Here is a 24,749-nt window from a genome sequence, read left to right on the forward strand (position 1 = left end):
TTATAGTATGGAGGGTGGTCTGACCTTGTAAGCTCTGAAGCACATACAGCAAAAGCTCTGGGCTTCTTCTGTCTCTGTCACACTGGAGACGAAGGCAGAGAGAGAGAAACTCAAGGTGGGAGCAGGAACTGGGGCAGAGCTTTGCAGCCAATAGCAAGTCACAGATTCACAGAATGGTTTGGGTTGGAAGGGACCTTAAAGATTATCTAGTTCCAACCTCCCTGCCATGGGTAGGGATACTAGATCAGGTTGCTCCTGAGAGAAGAACCTGTGTAGGAGGCCTACGATGGGTTGGGAACAGTCCATGGGCACAGTCCATCTAGAGAGCACAGGAATAACACCGATCACTACAGCAATACTGATAACAGCTCATCGCCATCCTCTGGAGATACCCTTCCAGTTCCCGGCGCAACTCCCTGCAAGCCTAAGCACGACCACGAACCCAACCAAATCATCTCCGGCCACCTAAATACTTCCAGAAATGCAGAGACTCCTCCGTGCTAGCGGGCTCCTGGGCAGCAGCTTTCCTGCGCGACACGATTAAAAAGAAACTAAAAGTTGTTGAGGGAATCGAGAGAACCTGCAGCACAGGAAACAAGCTACTGTGATATTTATTGTGGGTTTTTTTTTCCCTGGTTGCTTTGACAGGAAAGGTGTTCTGCAGATGCCAGGCTGCCGAGGGGGGCGAAGGGGGAGATGAGTGGAGGTGTAAAGAGAAAGCCAAAGGGTAGGGCCAAGGGGGAAGCAGTGTGTGAAGTCTGGCTCTTCAGGAAATGCCCGCCAGCTCTGCAAACCCTGCCCCAACAGCCGGCGCAGGTGAAGGAAAGCCTGAGCTAGGGGCTGAGAAGCAGCGGGGGTAAGTAGGGAACACAGTGTCTTCTCTTCTGCTGGATGCTCTCAACCAGAGAGGGCTGGTGAGAGCGGGGAAGGAATGGAGACATCAGAGAAGCCAATGGGAGAAGCACTCCTATCTCAAACCAAGGGAGATCAAAACCTTTCCAAAAAATCAGCTGTTTAGCCCAGAGTCAGGTTCAAGCTCACTGCTCATCCCCTAGCGAGCAGCCTCGGGCCAACCTTCCCTGCCCAGCAGATTGCAGTTCCTGCATGGTCACCTTCTTGAGATGTACAGGAGAGGATCCTGTTGTGTTGCATGACCAAGACCCCATCTCTCTGCATGAGCTACTGAGACCAGGGCTGAAATCACAGCTGAGTACTGGGGACTGGTCCCACAGGGCTTTGAGCTGCTCTGATGACTTCATGAAGATTCATGGCCAGGGTTGTGATTTGATTTGGAGCAGGGAAGGATTTGTCACGAAAAGAACTAGTGACAAACCTTTTGGTCTCCAGACTTCAGGTCCTTGCCCAGGCTGACAGCAAGGGTAGGTTTCATCAGGAGTACGGGAGGACAGACGTACCCTTCGCTTTGTGTGCAACAGACACTTAAAGCAAAGGCTGAGGAGATCCTTCCTTTCCACTGCTCAGGAGGCATGGTCCTATCATGGTGCAGGATGACATGACTCTCTCATAATGCAAGATTAAGGCCATGGTCCTTGTGATTTAACCTGGCTGGCAACGAAACACCATGTAGCCACTCGCTCACCCTCTCCTGTCTCTGATGAATGAGGGAAAAAATGGAAGGGGAAAAGGGAAGGAGACTCGTGGGTTGAGATAAGAACAATTTAATAACTGAAATAAAATGAAATTAAAAGTAATAATGATAAAAATAATAATAAAAAATATAATAATACATACAAACAAGTGACGCACAGTGCAATTGCTCACCATCCACTGACCAATGCGTGGCCGGGCCCCGGCAAGTGATCCTGAAACAGAGAAGATCCCAAAAACCCCAATCCTGGAAGAGAGGCAGAGAGAGAGAGGGTCCCTCGGCCAACCCTCATCTATATACTGAGCACGACGTTGCATGATATGGAATATTCCATTGGCTGATTTAGGCCTCAATCCTAAGCCTAAACTCAAATCTTAAGGTAGGAGTTGTGGGTCCGTTGCTTCAGCCAAGCTCCCTCCCAGCTGCTTGTGCACCCGCACACTGGCAAAACATGGGAAGCTGAAAAGTCCTTGATGTCTCAGCACCAACTATAAACATCAGTGCGCTATCAGCATTCTTCTTATACCAAATCCCAGACTAAATCCAAAACACAGCACTATTCTAGCTACTAAGAAAAAAACTATCTCTGTCCCAGTGGAAACCAGAAGAGTCTTCTGATGTCAAAACTCAGCTCAAATAAGCCCCATCAGTCATAATTCAAAATAACCTAGAGAGGTCCCACACTCAGGGACCCGAGGCAGGGCTATAGCTGTGTAAACAACATGATTCCAGTCTCAGGGACAACCAGTATGGCACAGCTTGCATCCATATGGCCAATCTCTTCCCCCAAAGAGGGAGGCTGTATTCATTGGGAGCAGTCTCTGGGAACGTTACCCTCCAGCATCAGTTGGAAAGCCAATATTGATTCAGAGAGGACACAGACAATTAATGCAGGTTGGACATCGTGGGCCAGTGATCCTGCTTGTGGTCGGACCCTCCTGGGCTTCCAAGTATAGACGTAGTTTATGATTTTCTTAGGCTATTATTTCTTATAAAAGATGGGCCAGCAACTTACACTTGAGTTTTGTGCAACCATGTCCAGCCTTTGTGTGTAGTCATGGCAGTACTATTCTGCTGTTCCCCAAATGTCACCTCCTCTCGCACCACTTTACCCATCCAGGTGCAGGACTATGCTCTGGAAGGGGTCACTCATTTGTCCTCCAACCTCTGACAGGAACGAGTCCATCCTTACCGAAGAATACCAGGCACAAACCTTGTTAAGCACCGTCCTTCATCTGAAGGCCAGAACAGAGCTCAAGACACTTCCAAATACCATAGGTTTTCTCTCCAGCCCTATATGAACATCATCAGTATTCAACCATATCATATAAATCCTGGAGGTTTCTGTTCAGGCAACAAGTTTCACGGGCATTAAAGAAGCTCACACAGATCACCTCTTCATTTAAGTTCATGTGGAAAATAAAGATACTCTTGCCTATGTCAACAGTTACTTTGCCAGAAGAGAAACTGAATCAGTACAGAGGAGAGGAACCTCAGATGAACCTCTTAGTGCTTCAGAAGTCAACGATGGAACATCGCCTGTGTGTCAGTATGAAACCAAACCTTCAGCGCACAGCTTGAATCTTCTGCAGTCTTTGGGAGACACATACCACTGAGCTTCCGGCCTCCTGCCAGTCCTTAAGGACCTTGTGCCTGCCACTTCTTTTCTAAGAGGAGTTCCTTCCAAGACCAACCTCCATCCCAAGGGTAGACTTTGGCCAGCACGCTCAGGTTACCAGACTCTCAGGAAACCGTTCCTCAGACCCAGAAGCAAAGAAATACCACAGAACTTCTCACTTCTCAAACATTTTTTCCCCATGGCAGCTGGCAAATCCTTTCCTTTGCTTCTCATCCAAGTTGGACAAAATTACTGCAGAGAATCCCTCCGGCTCCCCTCCCCCCCTCCAATGTAATCCCAAGGGAGAAATGGTTTCATGGGGACCCCCTGCTGTCTTGCATCTGATTTTCCTCCTAAGTATGGTATAGGGAAGCGTCTCGAGGGCTATGGCTGTGACCTCCATGCAGCTCTTTTGTCAAGTGCCATTTCATTAAAAAATCAGCCTTTTAACTGTGGACACATTTCAACCTCACCAAATCTGCTAATTATTGACAGTTGGTGAAGAGGAGATTTCACTTGTTCCTCCTGTTAAACTGCATCTAATTAGTAATTACTGGTTCACTGTCATCTTTACTGCAATAATCCCACTGCACATTGGCTCATTAACCTTTTGCTTTTCTAAAGCAGCCTGCCAACAAGATGAAGGCTAAAACAGATTGGAAAACAATAGCTCAGCCTTGGATTTTAGGCTGTTTATTCCCCTTGTCCTGGAGATCCAAAAGGAAGATTATTTTTAAGAAAAGGGTTTCAGCTGAAATCAGCCTAATTCCGGAAGATGGCTTGTTTTGCCCTGACCAGCAACCAAGACCCTTTAAACTTAACCCATGGTGAGGGCATGTGTGTTATAGCGAGTGGATGGGTTTCTCTGCCATGAGCTCTTGCTTCGGCTCCAGTTCTCACCTGGTTTTATCCTTCTTTATCAGCACGATCCAGCACACTGGGCATAGGATGAGGCAAGTTTCGGTGGGTTTGCAGCACCCTGGAAGGTCAACGGCATCCTCTTGGCTGTTGAAAAACGAATGATCTGGACGAGCAGGGACCAAAGGGTGGGGAATCAGTGGAGCAACCCCATGGTTCTTTCTTTTGCTGCTACACTGAATTTCATTTGCACAAGTCCCATTTTCAGTTTGGAACTGTCACAGCTGTTTCTATTGGCAGTGCATAGCTGAGTAGGAGTTGTCAGTGGGGATGCTGTAGGATAGGCGGTTAGAAAAGAGATTCCCCGGGGGGCATAGGAGGCAGTTGGAGGTTGTGGGCTAAATGCATTAACTAGATGTTTCTCCTAAACTTAACAGCAGTGAATTACTTAACGCATATTGGTGCATTTAGGTACCAGAGTTAACACTATATTGGGATGAAAAGTGTGTTTCTCAGCATCTTACACGTGCTTAGTCGCAAGGACCCATGTCCTTACTGACACCAGGGTGTTATTTTTATAAGGTGATCTTCAAAAGTATAACATTTAGAAACAAGTTGCAATTCTGCAGCACCGTCGCAGACAGCAAAGTGGATTCTATCTGCACAAAATCAAGGAAGGTATAAGGTCTTAGCTAGACTAAATACGGACCCAAGAGAAGATCCGGATGCATTATCCTTCCCAGCACATGAAGGTTGTTCAGCTCTAGAATTTTCACTGACCTGATATTGGTGTTTCTATACGCAACCAGAGCAGAATTCTGATTTCTCTTCTGTTGTTTAAAAACAGGTATAACTCTGAAGCAGCTACAGCTGATGTGACAAGGTGGCTGCATTTATCTAGCACGTTTATTAAATCTATTGCAGGGCTTCAATTCTGCTTGAAAACTAATTGTAAGTTCGAGCCCCTTTAGAAGAGGGGATCAAAGGCAGCCAGTCAAGCTCCCATGCTAAAACAAGCGCTTAATAAAGCATCAGCTTCTTGTGTTTGCTCCCTGACTAAAGAAAAAGGACTGTGAATGCGTGATTAAGGGCAGAATTTGGCTCATTTACAATTCCTGAAAGGGTTGCTGCTCAGACCATAATCATATTTTTGGAACAGAACACGCCTATTACATCTTGTTGTTAATAATTTACTCCCTGGGTAGTGCTCATTACAACAGCATCATCTCAGTCATGTTATGTTCATAGCTGCTTCACCTACTGCGGTTAGGAGGAAAAGCAAACACACACATGCATACATATATACACATGTGTAAACACAGAGAGAGAGGCCGATGTTCAAACACTCAAAGTCTATTAACTTAATTATCTGACAAGTTCGTGGATCAGTGACGAGTGACCAAGAAGTCACACGTGCTGAGAAATGCTCTTTGCAAGGAAACTCCGATTTCCTATCCAACACTGTGAAGAGATGGCTCTGGAGAGATTGTTTCACACAAACCACTGCCTCTGCTCACTGGGGCATCCCCACGGTCACCACCAACAAGGTTTTGCAGAATGGGAGGAACATCCTTCACACACACACTCACACACATTTATATTTATAATGAATGCAAACGTAACTGGAAGACTCATCAGACCAGGCTGCTACGGAGAATCTGGTTCCTTGGTGTCAACAGATGTGAGGTCCAGCTGCGCGCGTGGAGCTAAGTCCAGTTGAGCGGAGCCGAGATCCCAGTAGGTAACGAGCTATACCACCAGCTGTAATGGTTTCTTTTCATTGACATGAAGCGTGGGCAGAGAGCACGTCATTCTGTTTGATCTACTAATCAGCACTGATTCATGTTTACACTGCAGATAACATTTCATCTGCTTTTAGAAGGTCATTTTCAAGTGATGCTGTATGGTTTCAGTATTGCCTGATGCCTGCAATTCGAATACCCTTTGAAGAAAGCCAGACCTTAATTTTCCTTGTGGGCTAGAATTCATTCAGCTGTTAGCACCAACACAATTTTTCAAGCTGTAATATCAGATACTATACATTATAAATTATCTGTCACCCATATAGCTGAAATACAAAAGGCAAAGAGACCTTGTGAGCTTCACTTCAGATAAAGAAACTAAGGTGGAGAATAATTATTTTGTAGAGCCCGAAGTGTTTAACTCTGAATGCCTCACATTCTGGTACCAAAACCTTAGTTCCCACTGACCTTAGCAGGCACTTCCTATTTCAGAAAAGCCCATGCTAAGCGATGCCTACAGAAAATACTGGAAGTGTACAAAAAGCTAAATTTAAAAATAGAATTGTAGGGTGAGCTTCCTGTCTATGTTGAAAGAATGGTTTGATTTGGCCAACGCTATTAAACATGTGCGACGTCAGTGAGAAGGGAGAAAATACACAATGCCGGCTGCTTAACGCTTGAGATGACTCAAAGTCTGGGAAAATGGTACATAATTAAGAGTCCAGGTCACTGATACAGAGACCTCTGGATCATAGGGTGACCTGTGGAAAAGAAGTCAATGTGCGTCATACTATGGTCAAACATAAAACTGCCTCAAAGCACAAAGAGTGTATGTTCCTATGGCATGGGGGCACCGTTCTGGAGGAACAGTGGCAACGTCACCTTTGTGGTAAATGAGGTTGGCAGTGGCTCCCGTGGTCTTGCTTCCCTGATTATCTTGAAAGCAGACCTCCCAGGAAAGGCCATGGCTACATTCCAGTGGGTGAAGCTCCTTTCCCTGGAAATATGAGTGTAAGGGATGCTCTATGGACGTACTCTGGGCAGGTACCTTGATCGGGTGCGAGACTTGGAAATACTTACAGTCCTTCATAACCGAAACCTCCCAGCAGAATTTGGGATCACAGCAAAAAACTGATGGACAGGGAGCTAAGGTTGAGCTCATGCCAAAATGACTAACATGCTCTGTGGATGTATGAATTCAAGTAAAAGCAGGCGAATCACATTGCTCCTGCAACTGGTACTTGTGCAACTTCTTACTGGAATACTGCGTCTGGTTCTTATGGAAGTGCTCCAAAAAGGATGTTGACTAATTAGAAAAAGTTTAAGGAAGAGCCATATGAATCATTAAAGCTTCAGAAAACACGTCTTTTAGCAAAAGACTCCAAGATTGAGATATATTCAGTTTCTTAAAGAGAAGATTAAGGGATGGTTTTCTCTCAGCCTGTAAACAGCTAGAAGGACAACAGCAAATTTGTAACATGTTTTTCAGCCTAGCAGACAAGTGTACAACAAGATTCCCTGGCTAGAGGTTGTGAATAAAACCATCCAGACTGAAAAAACTGAATTAACCAGTAGAAACCATGCTACTAATTTCTGAACGACTGTTCTAGCTGACACAAAAAGAACTTCAGCAAAGTCCTTTGCTCTGTTTGATAGAGGTTTTATCACTTTTTAATAGTGACCCTCCCTGTAAATGTACAAATTTACAATCTGCAAATCTATACGCTCCAAACACTGCGTGGTCAAAATTAACGCCATGCAAATTAATGACTTAGGTACCCTGAGTCATTGGTCATGCTGCCTGTTTCCTCAGCCAGTTTTCCTCTGCTCACCTCCAGGCTGCCTTCCCAGAGCCAAGCTGGCTGATGAAAAGGCAGAAACCCTCAAAGAAGCTCTGGGAAAGTACATCCCCATCATATGTGTATCCCAGGTTCTTTGCCTGATGGACAAAGACTTGTTTTCACTATGTTAACACCAAGGAAACACCACTGTCATGGGAGAGGGTGAGCTGAACCATGTTCTCCCTGGTGCGGCTCAGCTCTGACTAAGCTCCGGTCTCCAGACAAGACAGGACAAACCCAGCTGGAGTGTCAGAGCAGAAGTCATCCCTCAGAAACACCAACATCCCTTGACTTGTGATCTGACCAGATCTGACCTGGGTATCACTGAAGAGGAACCAGGCACCCTCTGTGCTAGCTGAGACACTCCTCTGACTGGTGATCAAGCAGGCAGAACTTAATCCTCATACCTTTAAAAAAAATGCCTTATTCCAACCTGGTTGTCCCCATGATCCCTGGTGTTTTCATTACTATACAGCCTAAATGTCCTCCACTTGCGAGGGCTGGAGCAGGCCACTCTTGTGGGGGAACAATGGATGCGATGGGAGGGAGCAGAATCACACACAATCATTCCTTGCCTGTAAAAGTTGCGTTTGCTGGGCAGAACAAAGGTTTCTCTGTTCTTTTCCTCCGTTTCTTGGAAGGTACACAGAATCATAGAATGGTTTGGGTTGGAAATCCTTTTCAGGTCCCTGAAAGATCATCTGGTTCCAACCTCCCTGCCATGGCCAGGGACAGCTCCCACTACACCAGATTGCTCAAAGCTTCATCCAACCTGGCCTTGAACACTTTCAGGGATGGGGCAGCCACAACTCCTCTGGGCATCCCACCACATGGTCCAAACACTGGTTAAAGGCATGGAGAAGCTGTGTGATATTAATCGATGTAGCACGTGCTAACAGGAGAGACCAACATAACCATCACCTGCCCAGTGAATCTGCATTTGGTCAAGCAACAAAGACAACAACCTACTTCATCCAAAAATGGAGGAGGCCCCATAGGAATGAGACTATTATCCAGGAAGGCAAAACAAGTGGTGGCATTGGTAAGCCCCTCAGAGATATCCCACTGCAGTGACCAGACATGTACTGACCTCAGACATCTGCGGGAAGAGACTGATGGCCAAGGGGAGGGCCAGGCCAAAGGCAGCGAGGCACACAAGGCTTTGGACTGGGAGAATCATCCGGGGACGCGACCTCAGGAGTGATGTTCTGGAAAGGAAAGGCTTCATTAGACCATTTCACAGACGACGTGAGTGCATGCCATCATCAGAACAGACACTGGTGTTCACCCAGACCCATTGGTCTCCCTCTCCTTAACTGCTCTAGGTTCCTTCTTAGTAGGAAGTCCCCCCACAAAACATCCCGAGTCCTGCAGACTGTGCTCTTGCATCTGCTGGGGTTCCACAGCCCACGCCAACCTAAGTGCTTCCTTCTCCAAAATTACAACAGGATCACTTCCCACACACTTCCCTCATTTCAAACCATCTCACACTGGAGTAAACGGCACACGAGGTGAGCTGGCTGCACACAGGTGGCACCTGCATTAAGGCTTTGGAGATTGAACAGAAGGAAATTAGGTTCTTGAGAGATATTGTGAACTTTGTCACCACTATCACGTGGTGGTACTGAAAAAGGCACGTGACTTGGTTAACAGGGTAATAAAGTAGTAAACTTGACAATACCTTAATTTGTTAAAAATCAAACATCTGCAGAGTGGGTGATAAGGATGTTTTAGCACTTGCTGTCCCCAGGGGATATTTGTGAGTTCAAGACTTGTTAACAGCAAACACTTTACCTGCAAGGTCAGGTTCCGATAACGACCCATTGAGTGACCCTTCTGATGCAATTAATACCGAATGACAGGGACAACATTTAGCTGGTAGAAGGTGGCACGTTAAGCATATTCCACGATACGGGACCTCAGTTTACAAATGTTTAGGGGGAAAAATGTAATTCTTGAGGGGTTTGTTGTGGAGCTATTTACACCAAAAGGACACCTTGTCATTCAGCTTTTTTCTACCAATCTGAAACAACTGGGAATACAAACCAGCAACTTGATAGTGAGTTTTGTTTGAAAATTCAGTGTGTATTAACAACTTAGAGAGTCAGCAGATTCGCTGCTGGGTCATCAGCTATGGCCTTAGTCCCAACGTGCATCTCTCCTCTGCCCATCCGATCTTGAGGACACAGATGCCTCATGGTGTCCTGCCATCAAAAACGGGCCAAGATCTGCTAGTTAACGCCTTTCCACTGGGGTGGTAGCAGTAGCACAGGAGCTCTCTTTTGGTCGGGGAAGGTACAATCAGCTTATACTAACCGCTGAACATCACTGTGGTTACCATCACCGGGGTTTTAAAAAGCATTTCTAATCCAACGTGCACCCTTCACAAGGTGCCCACCAAGACCAAGACGAGCAACCCTTCCCACATCAAGCCACGCCGTTACCCTTCTTCGGCACACGCACAAGTGGTTTTGCAGGCACATATCCCGTGCAGCCCGTGCCCGAAGCCGATGCAAGATAACAGATTACCTCAACCCCCGTCTACTCCACGTTTACTTCAGGCTAGAAACACGCACCTGATGAATTATAACGGAGCAGCTGACGTGTGGGAACTTGTTACCCTGCTGTACGTTGTCTGTGTGTCTGAACATTCAGACTCTTCACCCTTTGCTAGCAAACCTTGCTAAAAGCTGTCTTCATCTTGAGAAGGTCTGGAGGAAGTGGGGAAGGAAAACAAGATCCAGAGCCTTAACTCCTCCAATATCTCAGCTCCTCACTAATAAGCTAACGAGACAAAGTTGATCCTATCAATTCGTGCTGTGAAAGCCAAGCTTCTGTTCTCCAACATTTAGCTGTTTTGTTTTGCACAGAGCACAGTCCAATCTAAAAGACTCCTGCAGAAGTCCACAAGTGTTTTATCTGTCAAGAAAGCAGGTTACCTTGCTCCACACTCTGTAATAAATGCAACGTTCAAGAATTGCCATCAATTAGCTGTGATAACTAGTCCCTGGGATGCAGAGGGGCAACTGCTGGAACTGATTTAGTCTCTGCTTAAGCTGTCGTGATCCATGAGAGCCCTCGCTGAGAAAATCATACAACCAGCATCCCTCAAGCCTCCCTGGAGCACAGTTTAGAACCAAGACATCACTGCTTATACCACCCCTGACATCTTAATTTGGAAGCTGCGCCCTCTTTAATTACTGCCCTGTTGGGGACCTTATAATCACCCAAGTAAAAACTCAACCAATTTAAAATGATCCCCAGTACAGCCCCCAGGTGTGATTTCCAGGAGAGCTTCAAACTCAGGCCAGTTCAAATTACAATGGCTAACCTCCTAATTAAGAAGAGTTATGGCTTGATTTTAAAAGGAGAGGGGACTAATTAACACATGTAGTGTAATGTCTTAATTGGGATTCAGATTCTAAAATTTGTGTGGTTCAGAATAAATGACTCATAATTAGTCAAGAGGTCCACTTTTCTTCTGTCCCTAGGATCTTTGCTCTCGACACAGATCTCAGAAGAATATTAAGTTAAATACTGCACGCTGCATCTTGTTAGCTGTCAAACGCAATCAAAACCCCTTTTTTCACCCATTAGCCCCTCATCGGAAGCGAATGATTAGATGTTTCCAAAGGGTTTAATTGCAGAGTGTTACACCAGATTAAAAATAAATAGAATTAATATCCATTTGTGGAAGAGTGAATTAGTTTACAACACCGTCCTGTGTGCTCTGCCAAAGGGGTTACATCAGGGAAGTGGAGGTCTGGAATTTTAGATCCTCCTGACAGCCCAGCAATGCCACTGACATCTTCTGAAGCAGATTGCTATAGTCACGAGAGCAAACGTCATCTTAGCCTACCAGTAATTCTGCACAAGTACTTGAAGCTATTCTCATATGAGAACAGTGGATTTACAGACTGTCACCATGTACGCAGGACAGGACCGGCCAGGTGCTGGTGAACCAGGCCTAGACAATATGAGATTTCAAAGTTTACTCCCAGAGAAGGTCTCACATTGGAAACCTGCAGGAAGACAACGTTGGAACTAGATGATCTTTAAGGTCCCTTCCAACCCAAACCATTCTACGATTCTATGAATATGTACATTTTATTGTTCCCATTTTAGAAGCCAAATTGTTGGCACCAATGGTCTGCCTCGCTAGGATAAGTGATCCATGTTTATACATCGACCTTTGGATGGCAAAGAACACGCATTTTTGCAATACTTCCCTCCTCCTTTCTCTTTTTTCTTTTTCTTGTATTTTTTTTTAAGATTTGTTTCTTTACTCTCCCTCAAAACCCCCTAATGCCTATTCTCTCCACATTTGCTTTCATAAAATTTGCCTGGCAGAGAGAGAAAAGGCAGGAACACGCCGGGGAGCTTCTGGCGTACTGATCCTAGGTAGCGCTTACTGCTAAGGGCTATACCTAACCGGATAACATTTCAATATGCATGAGTGTGCATGTACGTAGGTATACACACAGACACACGCATACTTGTACAGACAGTACATCTGCTCTGCAGAGACAGTGTGTTGTAGATCTTGTAAATACACCTTCATTCAACTTTCATCACATTGTTCATTAGTGGTTTAAATTTTGCATAATTTGGCAGCTGCCTCTGGCGTTTTTCAAGAGGTACTGTAATTTATTCCATATGGAAGTCAGTTGCTGTACTAAAAAGGAGTTATCGGGTTCAGTGAACCAGAGCTGTATTTGTCTAGAAGGAGGTGTCAGATGCTAAACTAAATATGACAGGAGTTAACCGAAGTCTCCCAGCTGACAGATTCTGTGGGGTTGCTGTAGTGTTTGCTATAAACAGGTTCAAAGCTAATACATACATCGCAAGACGCCGAGGATGCTGGTGGAGTAAGAAAAGCACTGGAGGCTGAAGCTCTGGGTATCCCGAGGCATCCCAGGCTCCTCAGAGCCTGGGGTTCAAAACACCCCTCTGATGCGAAAACAAACTTTGGGGTGCTCGTCCTACCCCAGATCCCGGTTCTGCTGAGAACCTCCCAGAGCCAGCACCGCACCACGTCTCTGCTTCTGAGAGCCTGTCAGGTCTCTCTGCTATCTGCAGAGGGTGTTTCTGAGCTCTTCTCACTCATTTTGGGTCATTTGGGGAATGCTGAGCTCTTCTAGCAACCAGTAGCTCTGTCTGCTGTCCTGTCCAGTCAGGCCACCACTGTCCTCACCAGGAGCATCTCCTGCTCTTGGCTATAGCCCCAGTGCTCTCTCCAGAGGACACAGCAGATGCAAACAGAGTGAGGTTGGGGGATTTTTGTGCTTGATTGACATAATTAAAGGAGCAGTTTCAATGTTTACTCTGGAAACAGCCACAGGAGTTGAAGGTGTCACTGCTTGCTGGCAGCTGTTTAGATTAAACAAACTTCAGCGAGGCTTTAGCTGGACGGAGAGACTTTGCACTTCAGAGGAGGAAAAGCACCTGTAGGAAACGTTCTGCACACACTGTCAGAAGGAGAACGACTACAACAAAAGGCCATGAAAGGAGGTCCACGAGGGCCTCCAACCTCACACACATTTCTGCAATGAAAAACATGAAGAAAACTCCCTTCCAGCACCACACAGACATGGGCTGAGCACTGGCTATCCATCAAATGAATCCAATTTTCACGGTTAGACTGTCTTAGCTACACCAGCGTAGCTCTGTCATGTTGATCAAGCCCGAGAACGTTCTAATTTTGTGAGATTTACAGCCCTGACAACTGCTGTGTGAGGATGCTGACTTGCTGGATGTGGATCAGGATCAGGATGACGTGGAGATGAAGAAAGAGTAGAAACTCTCTACTTTTATGGACTCAACTATTTTGCTCCCCACTTCTCTGTCAGCTCTTGCCCATAGCCAACAGTTCCAGCTTCATCTCTCCTCCATAAACTCTGTACAGTCAACTCTAGAGCCGCCCCTTGTCTAGCATGACAAACATGAACTTTTGGAGTCCATCCTCAGATCTTCTGCTGCACTTCAGACCCCCTGAGGTTGCTTGTACTGTGAGGCAGAGAAGAGGCTTTAGGATATGGAGACACAAAGAGCTTACGTTCTTCAATCACCACTGCCAGCTATTAGCTCAAAGTGTCCACAGCAGACATTACTGGTGGACAGAGCTTGTCCATGAACACATGAACCAACTACCACTGGCTTTGGGTTCTCCCACCACAGAGCTCAGCCTACGAGGGAACCTGAGGTTGCACTTACGCAGACCTGGACAGTCTACACACAGACCAGCTGTGGCTTCAACTCTGCAGGAGCTGGGAGTTGGACAAAGACTCCTGGAGAAGTCTTGGACGACAGCTGTGTAACTGGTGCTTTCTGGGAGAAACCTGCACTGTTTCCCAGACTTCATCATAACCACCAGACGAAAGGATTCCCAGAAGCATCTGAATAATGTCAACAATCTGAAATGTCTGAGGGACTAGAAGTCCACCGTAAGGTAGTGGATGTAGTTGCCCTCACATGTCCATGACATGGAGGTACTAACGAAGTTTCCATTGTCTGCTCCAAAGTCAGCTACATCCCATAGATGAGTCGTCTTCATCTCGAAGACGATGCGAAACCAATATTTTTCCGTATTAAAGTTGCCAACACAGATATTATTTATAAAACTTAAATGAGAATACATCTGCACAAAATAACTGACACCGTGTTCCCCGCATGGCATATGTAGTCTCAAAATAAACATTGATTCTATATGTTAGCTGCTTCAACAGAGCGTCCAAGCAGCAGGAAATGCATGAAACATGGGGAAAGAATGGCGCGCTGCGGAGCTCGGCAGTGGGAGGTAACATTGAATTACTTGGAGAGCAGAGAAGGCGGCCCTGGGAGTTAAAATACACAGCAGGCAAAGAGACGAGAGAAGCCAAGAGAGCTGAAAAAAATGGCACAAGAGACGAGAGAGGCAGCTGGGGGAGTTAAAACATGCAGATGGAGAGATGGCTGAGAGAGAGGAAAGACCTGGATCCAAGAGGAAAGACGACGACCAAGAACTGGCCACTTAAAATAAACTTTTTGAATACTGAGATGAAAACGAGGGAGTGGGTTTTCAACGGATCTGAAAACCGCTGCTGGGAGCACGTAGCTTGCTCCTGGTGTGGTGCAGCTCCCACCCAACTGCAGCACCGTCACCCACTTCCACCCGGACTTAAATGCAAGGAGGAGGATCGCTCTCCTCCTTCGCCACAACCCCGAATGCAAACGACTTAGCGGAGGATCCAGATTGCGACTTCTGATTCCAGATCTCCAGCCTCCAAATAATAAGCCCTCACTCTCGTCTTTCTCATTTATAGACACTGTAAGGATTTCCATAAATAAATTGATAATGCACGCCTTGATATGACTCCCATCGAAGGTGCCCTGGTCTAACTAAAATTCTACTCAATCTAAAAAGTTAAACTTTTCACTAAATGCTCCAAATTTTTTTCCAAAATGAGGTTTCGCCTCTGACTGTGTCCTTCAATAACCACTTTAAAAGATCTGTGAGTCGACACCTGGACTGTGAATCCCTCGGCTATGGAGAAGGATGCTCTCCATGTCAGGTGGATGCTTCCGTGTCCTACAGTGATACCACCTCTTGCTGCGTGGCCAAACCGCACCCCATTCCCTATCCCTGCTGTTTCTCACTCACAGGCTTCCAGGAATCCAAAGAGACTAGATGGAAAATGAAACAGTAGGCACAAAGCTCTAAGTAGAATTTAGGCAGGAAAAATCAGTGCCCAGATATTTTTATGTCTACAGAGTTTTATTTGGGGGTGGTGAGAAGGAAAGTATTCTCCCGCAAACCTGAATTAAGTCTTTCTATTAGCTAAAATGTCGACTTTTTTAAGACAATCGCCTGCATGTCCTCGTTTGCTTGACAGATAAAATTAGTTTCCATGTCTTGGACAGAGCACTGGTGCATTTAGTAAAACTCATATTGATACAAGAAGTTATGATGCCCCCAAGTGCAAAGCAAATTCTACTATGAGTTTTATTTGAGCTTGCGGATGCTTAGTAAGACCCATGATGGTCCTCAGTGTTTCTTTTTGACGATAATCATTTATAGACCAGATTTCTAGAAACTCTGAATTTTTGCACATGAAGATTTTTGACTGTTCACGTTGATAACCAGAATAGCAAAGATCCTCTGAATTAAATGGATAAAATGGTTTGTGCCCTGGGGTGATCTTTCCTGGATGAGGTAGTCACCAAGGTACGGTTAGAGTAGAACCAGTGCCCGCGTTAAGGCAGCAGTAACGCACGCAGCCACTTCGGTGCGAAGCCTCGATGCGACAGAAAGGCGCAAAGAAAGAGCTCTGTGGCAAGAACAGCACAAATCGATGGCATTTCTGAAGCGTCTGGCATGTGGACAGATGAAAACAGAAGTCCTCTCGACTGACAACAGCAAAGCAGCTTTGATGGGATTATAAAGGCTGGAATCACGCGTCTGAATTTGAAGCAGGGAAGCTGCCAAGATGCTGGGGTACAAAGATAAGTGACAATCCCTGCTCTTCTTACACACGATTTTGAGCAAGCCCTGAGAAAGGTATTCCAGAATAAGGTCCTCCAGAGTAAGGCATGGTCACTCCTGAGCACCTCCTCAGCAGATCCTGTGGGAAGATCATGGGCTGAGGGACTGTATGGGTGACACAAGGTCTTGGAGCAGGAAAGCGGCTGCAGAGCTTTTGTCAAAGGAGGAGCATGAAGTGAAAATCAAATGCTCTGCACAAAATTAGGGGGACTGGAATCTACCCCTTGTCCTTGTGCACCTCCAGCAGCCATCTCCAACAGTGGCTTGAAGGAAGTGTTACCAAGACTCTGCCCTGCTGCAGGGAATCACCACAGTCCTTTTGAAAAAGAGAAGAAAACAGTGTATTTTGGTCGAAAAGAGCTGAAAGAACTTACTTCACAGTTCCCAAACAGAGTTTGTTGCCCTGTTTCTCCCTGCACCCAGGCCATGGGAGGAAATGATCTTGGTGAGAGCCTCCAGGTGCTAGAGGGGTACCAGGCTGCATTTTTTAATTTAGATGTTAAAAATCAGACTCCAAATTTACAGACGCAGACCTGACCCTTCCGTTAAGGAGAGAGAAATGCCCAGGGCTGTTTCTACAAGGGTAAACAAGGCTAACCAAAGCTATGGGTCAATCCCTAACCGTACTAATTGCTATTTACTTTGTCACTGGAGTGCTTTAGAGCAGCCATCATCAACAGATTTGTTTAAAGAGTGCTTCCAGCTTGGCTGTCTGGACAAAGGCAGCAAAGCGTTTAGCACCCGCGTCTTTCAATGCACTAATCAATCTCCAGAGGTTGGCAGGGTGATCCCCACCCCACGGATCATTCACACCGAATTTGTCGCTGATGAGTGTCCCAAGGAGCCATAGGCACCCAACAGCTCCAAACGGGCTCACAGCATCTCTGGGCAGAAGAAAAAGCTGAAGTGCTGGAAAGCAAGGTGGGAGAACAGCCAATGGAAAGGGCAGTTTGGGGTTTTTTTGCTATTAAGAACTCTCCTAAAAGATAACCGAACATGGAATAATAACCCTGCCCTTTCCTGCCAACTCTCCTAGCACGGATGCTCCGTGGAGGCATCTGCCAGGAGAGATTCTGGCTTAAACAGTGATGGAAAGCAAATTTCTGCAGAATATGTGAAGCATATATTCTTCTGGGGAAGCCCAAGCCACAGGACGTTACTGAAAGAAAGTACAAGTGAGTTCGAACAGGGCATAAGCAAGTTCAACAGTGGCCAAGGTGGTCTGGATGTGGCGTGTGGTCAGCAAGGCCCTATGGTCCCAATCACGGGCTGAACACGAGCCAAGACCTTTAGTCTGACCCCATGTGGCAGCTCTCATGTTTGTTAAACGGAGGACTGAAAACTTACGGACACTTTTCCGCTGAATTCTGAGAGTTTCAGCTCACACTGACCTGCAGAACAGGGCAATTCAAACTACTGGGGTCTCAGAAAATAATTTAAGATAACCATATCAATATACAACCATATCAATATAACACTTTGACAGCCTACAACAATGGTCAAAAATGATGGAACACGAACATTTTAATAAGCAAAAAAAGTCTTTGATGGACCAACGCTAAGAAATAGCAATAAATAACACCTCCTGAGCATCTTTTCTCCCCTCCCCTTGAAAAGCTCCCACTGTCGTATTATCCAACACTTACTTTTCCAGTATGGACATAATAATTGGAGGTAGAACCAGTATAGGCATTGGCAGGACCACTCTAGTCAGGGCCGTTTCTAGCAGTGCCTGAAAAGGAAAAACAAACAAACAAGACATTTAAAACAAACCTCAGGATGTACCTGCACTGAGGAACCAACGCTTGGGCACAACGCTTTGGCTGGCCTTTCTTCTGTTGCGTATGTGAATGAATTTATCGACACACGCTTTCAACTTTCCTATCAGCTATTGGTGTGCAACCTATTTTCACTTCGTTGCTACAAACAATGGGCTGGAGCCCGTGCTTGGTCACAAATCCAGTGGAATAAACATAGACACCTAATAGCTTCCCTGATTTCCTTTTATGTGACCAAAAGTGCTCCAACACGTCGCCATATTCCTACGCAAACACGTTAGTGCTGCTTGGGGGAAGAAAGAGAGGCCAAACAGCTGCTGTAAGGTGAAATATCTCAGTATGAGCTGAGCAGGAGCTTCAACCCTTCCTCCTTTAAATTTAAATTTCAGCTACGTGCTGGGGGAAGACGGTACCTTATTGCCTGCTCCAAGATTTGTTTCTGTCTTTTAATCACTGGTAGTTTAGAGCAAAGCATTGTGACACACAGGGCTCCCCTCTCCCTTGAAGATCATAGAATCATAGAATCATTAGGGCTGGAAGGGACCTTCAAAGGCCATCTAGTCCAACCCCCCTGCAAGGAACAGGGATATCTCCAACTAGATCAGGTTGCTCAGGGCCTCATCCAACTGGGCCTTGAACGTCTCCAGGGATGGAGCATCCACCACCTCTCTGGGCAACCTGTTCCAGTGTTCTACAACTCTCATGGTAAAAAATTTTTTCCTAATATCCAACCTGAATCTACCTCCCTCTATTTTAAAACCATTACCCCTTGTCCTATCACAACTGGCCCTCCTGAACAGCCTCTCCCCATCTTTCTTGTAGGCCCCCTTGAGGTACTGGAAGACCGCTATAAGGTCACCCCGGAGCCTCCTCTTCTCCAGGCTGAACAGCCCCAACTCTTTCAGCCTGTCCTCATAGGAAAGGTGCTCCAGCCCTCTTATCATCTTCGTGGCCCTCCTCTGGACCCTCTCCAACTGGTCCATGTCCTTCTTATGTTGGGGACTCCAGAACTGGACGCAATACTCCAAGTGAGGTCTCACGAGGGCAGAGTAGAGGGGAAGAATCACCTCCCAAGATGCCCAGCTGCGGAGCTACAGTTGTCTCTCCACTGGTGCTTTCTTCCTGGCAAGATTCACCAGGAAGCACAAAACAAAGCAGCATGATACATATAAATTACCCTGAGTTGAGACCTAGAGAAGACCACAGGCACCCCAGCAAGGTGTGTGACCACCGCTGCGTCTTCATGTACCTCTTCCAACCACCTTTGCCAACACCCACCTGCAATGCCTCAAGTGCCGCGACCATGCATGGGGCCTCGGCAAATGAAAGCAGAGGGTACTGTAGATTTTGGATGGAAATGCTGTAACTTATGCATACAGACAAGCTTGGGAGCACTCGATCCTTCCAAACTGGGAGAAGGTCTCAAGAGGCACAGGTGTGTTATGCTAAGGATCTGCCAAATTCTATGCAAGAAAACCCAGTACTACGCTATTCGGGAAGAAGCACTGGGACTAGATGGCAGCTGAGCAGAAGTTCTCAGAAGTCTCAAATTTGATGTTTAAACTCTGCCTAAATCACACTTCAAGTACCTTCACTTTTAATATTTATTTTCTATGTCGTCTGCCTTCCCCTTGACCATTAGGATGGAGAGGGGAAGCTGGGGAAGCGAATGTAAGCGAGGAAAACTGGCTCAAATAAGTATCTCTGAGCCCTTCGACAGATTGTTTTAAGCTCCCAGCTAAACAACAATATGGAGATGTATTAGAGATCTCCCATCTCTTGCCGAGGACTGCAAATCTGTACATTAATTGCTGTCTATGAAGTCCCTTAAGAGCCTTGGACAGAAGGAGCGAGAGAAATGCCAAGCATTATATTATTAACTCCTCTGCCTGGGCGTGTGCTTCGGTACATGCTTTACATTTCAGATTAAAGCCCACTTGGAAACAACATGCCTCAGACAATCAGATGATGCTCAGAAGACAAAACTATGTGAGAAGGGAAGAAAAGGGAATAATTGCAGGCAGACGGCAGAGAGTAGAAGGTTAGAGGGGAAAACAAACCAGGTGTTAGGACGAGGATAAAAACATCTGGCTACCCTCTCACAAAGCTTTGCTTGGCAATTGTTAAGGCAGTTTTGACACGGCAAGGGTTAAAAAGCTACTCAGCTCGAAAATGAAGTCTTCCTCATTTAGAAAAAGGTGTAAGTTATCTTTGCTTCGCATTCAACACGAACTGCTTACAAGTTTCCACACAGAAATCTTTGGGCTGTGAATGCATCAGGGTAGTACAGGATCTTCCAGGTGCCAATCCGCGCCCCTCCAAACCATCAAGGTCAGCCACCCAATTTGCCTGCGTCCACCAGCATGCTCAGTCTTGTGGCTACGCAACTGCATGCACGGGTACAAAGCAGGCATTAAGTTTTGCCGCTCCGTTCTCCCTGCATGATGGGTAAAGCTCATCTATTTCCAGCTCCTTCAAGTCATCGATTCCTACGGCTGTGGGATTCGCTGAGCCTGAAGGCCAGTTGTGTACAAGCTCATCTGAGCGTTCGCCAGGAACATCACAGGTACATACGTGTTTCGCAGCAATTCTGGAAGACCCGACAATGTTTCCGTTATTGTCCAAAACATCAATTCCTTCTTCCAGCTCTGTGTGCCTCATCAGGACAACGTTGCAGATATTGGCACTAGCTGAGGATGAGAAAAGCACGCTGATTAGCAACGCAGCCCTGGTCAATACCAAATGGCAGGCTTCTGTTCGCCGTGACAGTCCTTCAGCTTTGCTTGCATCAATCTGCCAAGAAGTTTCTGCAAGTCAAAGAGTCACTCTTATATCAAGACAAAGATGTGATTCTTAAGAGGAAAAAAGTAATCAAGATAATTCTCTTTTACTTGCAAAAGAGCCTGCTGCCACAATCAGAAATGGATCGACGCAAAGAAATACCCCTATCTCCAGATGTTGGTGTTTGGACATGCTCCCACCTCCCATAGTGAGTCTTCACCCAACATTCTGATCTACTAAGAAGTCAAACATGTCCTTGCACTGGGCTACTAGTTGGTCTTGGCCAACCAGGCACTGCTGCTTGACAGCTGCCTCTTCTGGTTTTAACTCCCCTCACTAAGCCAGCAGACAAACTCTTCCTAAATCATGGATTTTAGCTGGTATGATGGAAATACTCTGCAAGGGATTTCACTGAGCTATGAAGGACATCTTAGATTTAAGCTCTTAGAGAGGACAGAATTAATTTTTTTAATTAAATAGGACAAGGTTGGGTTGTTTCCATGGACATGTATCCCATTAGCAGGGGTCTTGCTGACTATTTGCCCTTATTTCACGTTTTAGAGGAAAAATGGCTCTGTGGACTTATTTTCTATTAGAGATCTGCTTGTTTGCTTTAATAATGTTTTTCTGAACTGTGACACAAACCAGCAGCACTTTGGGGGACTCTGGTTCTCAACTAACAGTTCACAGCCCTGCATTCATGGTGGACACGGGAGCAGGTCTGGGACCCTTTCTGACAACCCTCCCTTGCTCAGCCTATGGCTTTTGTAGCCTTCTGAGATGACCCCAAATTCTGCTCCTCAAGCAACATGTTAGAATTGGGGTTGAGAAACATCCTTCTCAGGTACAGCTCCTCTCTGGGGCCCAGGATCTTATTAAATTTTTCCAAAGAAAAGCTGCTAATTCCTATAAAAGTTTTGGTTTTAGATAAACTGGCATTTTCCAGCAACCCCCCAGCATCACATTTTGTTGCAAACTTTCCAACCAGAACTAACACAAACCCACTGTTGCTGCAAGTACCACTGCTTCCAAAAATGTGTTTCTGTACTGCTTGATAGGTTAATATTCACTAATTAATCTCAACTCATGTCATATAACAAATGTCTAATTTTTTGAGGGTGGTGGGTGGGTGAGCCCTATACGAATGCAGCTCTCTGCAATCAAGGATGATTTGTGGTGACAAATGCTCCTTACACTCCAGAATAAGAGGAACATACACACACGCACACTCTGTCTCTCTCTTTAATATTCAAACTACCGGACCACTCTTCCCATCTATCAAAATATCTGTGTTACCAACCCTTCAGCTCCCTAATCCAAGAAAAAAAAAAGAAAACAGGCATTTCATTTAAAGCAAGTTTAGCCCCTCTTTTTTTTTCTTTTTTAACACTCACGTGTCCCATCCTTCTAGCTCTCAGTCAAGACCGAACATACAAAAACACACTAGCAGAGAAGCTCTGACCAAGCCAGGATGCACCTGCACAAGGATCTTGCGAGACTCATGATGGAGTGTCCAAACCTGCAGCTCCCACCATACTAGATGCTTCTCCAGGTCTCTGGATCCTATTAGGGTTTCATTGACCATGTCCCAAATTCAAAACCTGATTCCTGTCTGAGACAAGCAACTGTCTTAGCTGCTTCCATTCTGCTTTCTCAGAAAATGCTGCTAATTATCACAGAATCATAGAATAGGTTGGGTTGGAAGGGACCTCAAAGATCATCTAGTTCCAATCCCCCTGCCATGGGCAGGGACACCTTCCACTACACCAGGTTGCTCAAAGCCTCATCCAACCTGGCCTTGAACACTTCCAGGGATGGGCAGCCACAACTTCTCTGGGCAGAGAGAAACTTGAGTAAACTTGGATTTTATTGATGTCTCAAATACAGGGGGGAATGAGAAATAAATAAATACATGTATAGACAATTCGATTTGCAGAATTTGGAAAAGAATTGTGATAATATAGCTGGAAACTACTTCTGTGAAAACACTTAGTGACACAGTGCAAACTGTGTTCCAATACAAAAGCAACCCACTACCCTACTTCTATAAGTGTATAAATATCCTTCCTAAACCTGGGTGCTCTCCACACACTAAATACGCCCTTGTGCATCACCTAAACACATTTAAGAATTTAAAAAAAAAAAAAAAAGAAGCCCAAGAAGAAGAAATCCTTCCTCCTCCTCACCTCCCTTCCCTCCAACAGGTATCTTTCTAGCAGCTTTTATTTCCTTTGGATCAGGTTTGGGATGCAACCTTTGGGGTTTTCTGTCTTTTTTTTAGCCACGTACCTCTCCAGTATAAAGCAAACCATCCCAAGTGACACTCTGTAACTTCACGACAGCTATTCACAGTCAGTGCTTGGGAAGAAGCGGGTAAATTGGGTTCCTTACAATAACCCTGGGCATTGATATCCTTCACCACCTACATCTCCTAGAAAGGGTCAAGCCCCTTGTTGTGCAAATTTGGGAATCATGGCTCTCCAGAACACAGTGTCGACACGCTCCTTCCCTTCTCCTGCACTGAAAACCTTCATGAAGAATAACTTCACCACCCAGATGATGCTCCAGGGTGGCCAACATCAAGCACAAACCCCTTTTACATCAAGGCAGTCGCTGGCTATGCATAGCCTCGGCCATTTCCATGAGCTGTTCCACTTGGGTTGGTTTCCTGGATACATCCCCTGGGGCTGGGGAGGATTTTTTTGACAACTTTTTCAGCTATTTTCAGCTATTACTAATTACTTCTGGTGGAAGGTGAGGGCACAGCCTGGCCTCCCGGCACCCTGCTCCAGTGCCACCAGCCATGACGTGGGGATCAGAGCAATCAGAGCCCGTACTAGCTACCTGGGTGCTTTCCTAACTGCCTGCAGTCTGTGTTATCACGAGTGAGGTCTGGAGGCCCTTTAGAGACACATCCCCACGCCCTGCACTTGTCTCAGGGTCGCATGGTGAAAGCGGGATTTCAAGGAGAAGCCACTCTTGTTAAATATGCCCTATGGGCAGCAGTTCTGTAGATATGGTTTAATTTATCGGGCAAAGACACTGTTACATGACCCAGAGAAGAAAAGACACAACAAGCGGAGCACCTCTGAGGGCAGTAAGACCCACAGACTGGCTTTCTCAGTGCCTACCCCAGCTTTCCAAAGCTTTACAAGAGTCTTTATGAACATCTCTGCTAGGAGTCTGGTTGCTTTCCACCCAAGCAGTAGCTGTGCTTCTCCAAGTCTCCATCTCTCATGACCCCTTGGGATGGGAGACCATAAAGCTTTGATGCATACCTCCATTTTTCAGGCTGTTATCAACCGATACAGCTCAGTCGAGGTCAGTGGGAGAGGGAGGCAAAGAAGGGCCAGAGGAAAACTGCTTAATGGTAGTGGAGCAAGAGCTTTACACCAGCGTCTGCCTTTTCATGCAGAAAAACTGAAATTCTGCCCTTTCGCTGGGGGCTGGTGGTTCAAAAGCAATGGGAAAACACATCTTGATTAAACAGTTTGTCCAGGCCCGCAAACCAGTAACTCGCAGCTTTCAAAACCACAAAACAGCAATTAGTGGGAGGATTCCTGATGTCCTGGCACATAACGAAGCGTGACAGTACACAAATAAAATAAGAACTAGAGAATTAATTACAGGCTAAATAAATTAATTATGGGTCCTCAATCAATGCCGACACACGCGTAACCTCTTTCTCCTTACACCTTGGTATGAAAATAGATCAACCCCGCAGCAAAGACTTTCCTCGTGCATCTCTGACTCAAGCCCAGTCTCAGAGCTGCCTCCCAGGTCTTGCTCTCACCTCTAGTGCCCTCCTGGTCATAAAAGCAAAAAGAAAGCTGAAACCTTCTATATATTCCAGGAAAATTCCAGGAAACAATAACAATGTCCACAGATCCCTTATGTACAAGTAAAGTGCTCAGAAATAAGACCGAGTGCAACCTACAGGCCACAGTCCCCGTCATCCCCTGCCCTGCAGAAAGGGCCAGCTGCAAAGGGGAAAAAAATAT

General features: G+C 45.9%; 1 protein-coding gene across 1 annotated transcript in view; it reads right to left on the reverse strand.

The window, feature by feature from the left end:
- Positions 1–24,749, reverse strand: part of SFXN5 (sideroflexin 5) — a 108,002-nt gene that overhangs the window by 13,049 nt on the left and 70,204 nt on the right. Inside the window, exons 11-13 of the mRNA XM_086611670.1 lie at positions 20,542–20,657; positions 17,836–17,921; positions 8,759–8,876 (exon numbers count right to left, since the gene is read on the reverse strand). Of these exons, the coding sequence (XP_086467796.1) occupies positions 8,759–8,876; positions 17,836–17,921; positions 20,542–20,657 (320 nt within the window). The remainder of the gene's footprint in view (positions 1–8,758; positions 8,877–17,835; positions 17,922–20,541; positions 20,658–24,749) is intronic.

This window comes from Tauraco erythrolophus, chromosome 5 (genome assembly GCF_009769465.1).
Source record: "Tauraco erythrolophus isolate bTauEry1 chromosome 5, bTauEry1.pri, whole genome shotgun sequence".
NCBI lineage: Eukaryota > Metazoa > Chordata > Aves > Musophagiformes > Musophagidae > Tauraco > Tauraco erythrolophus.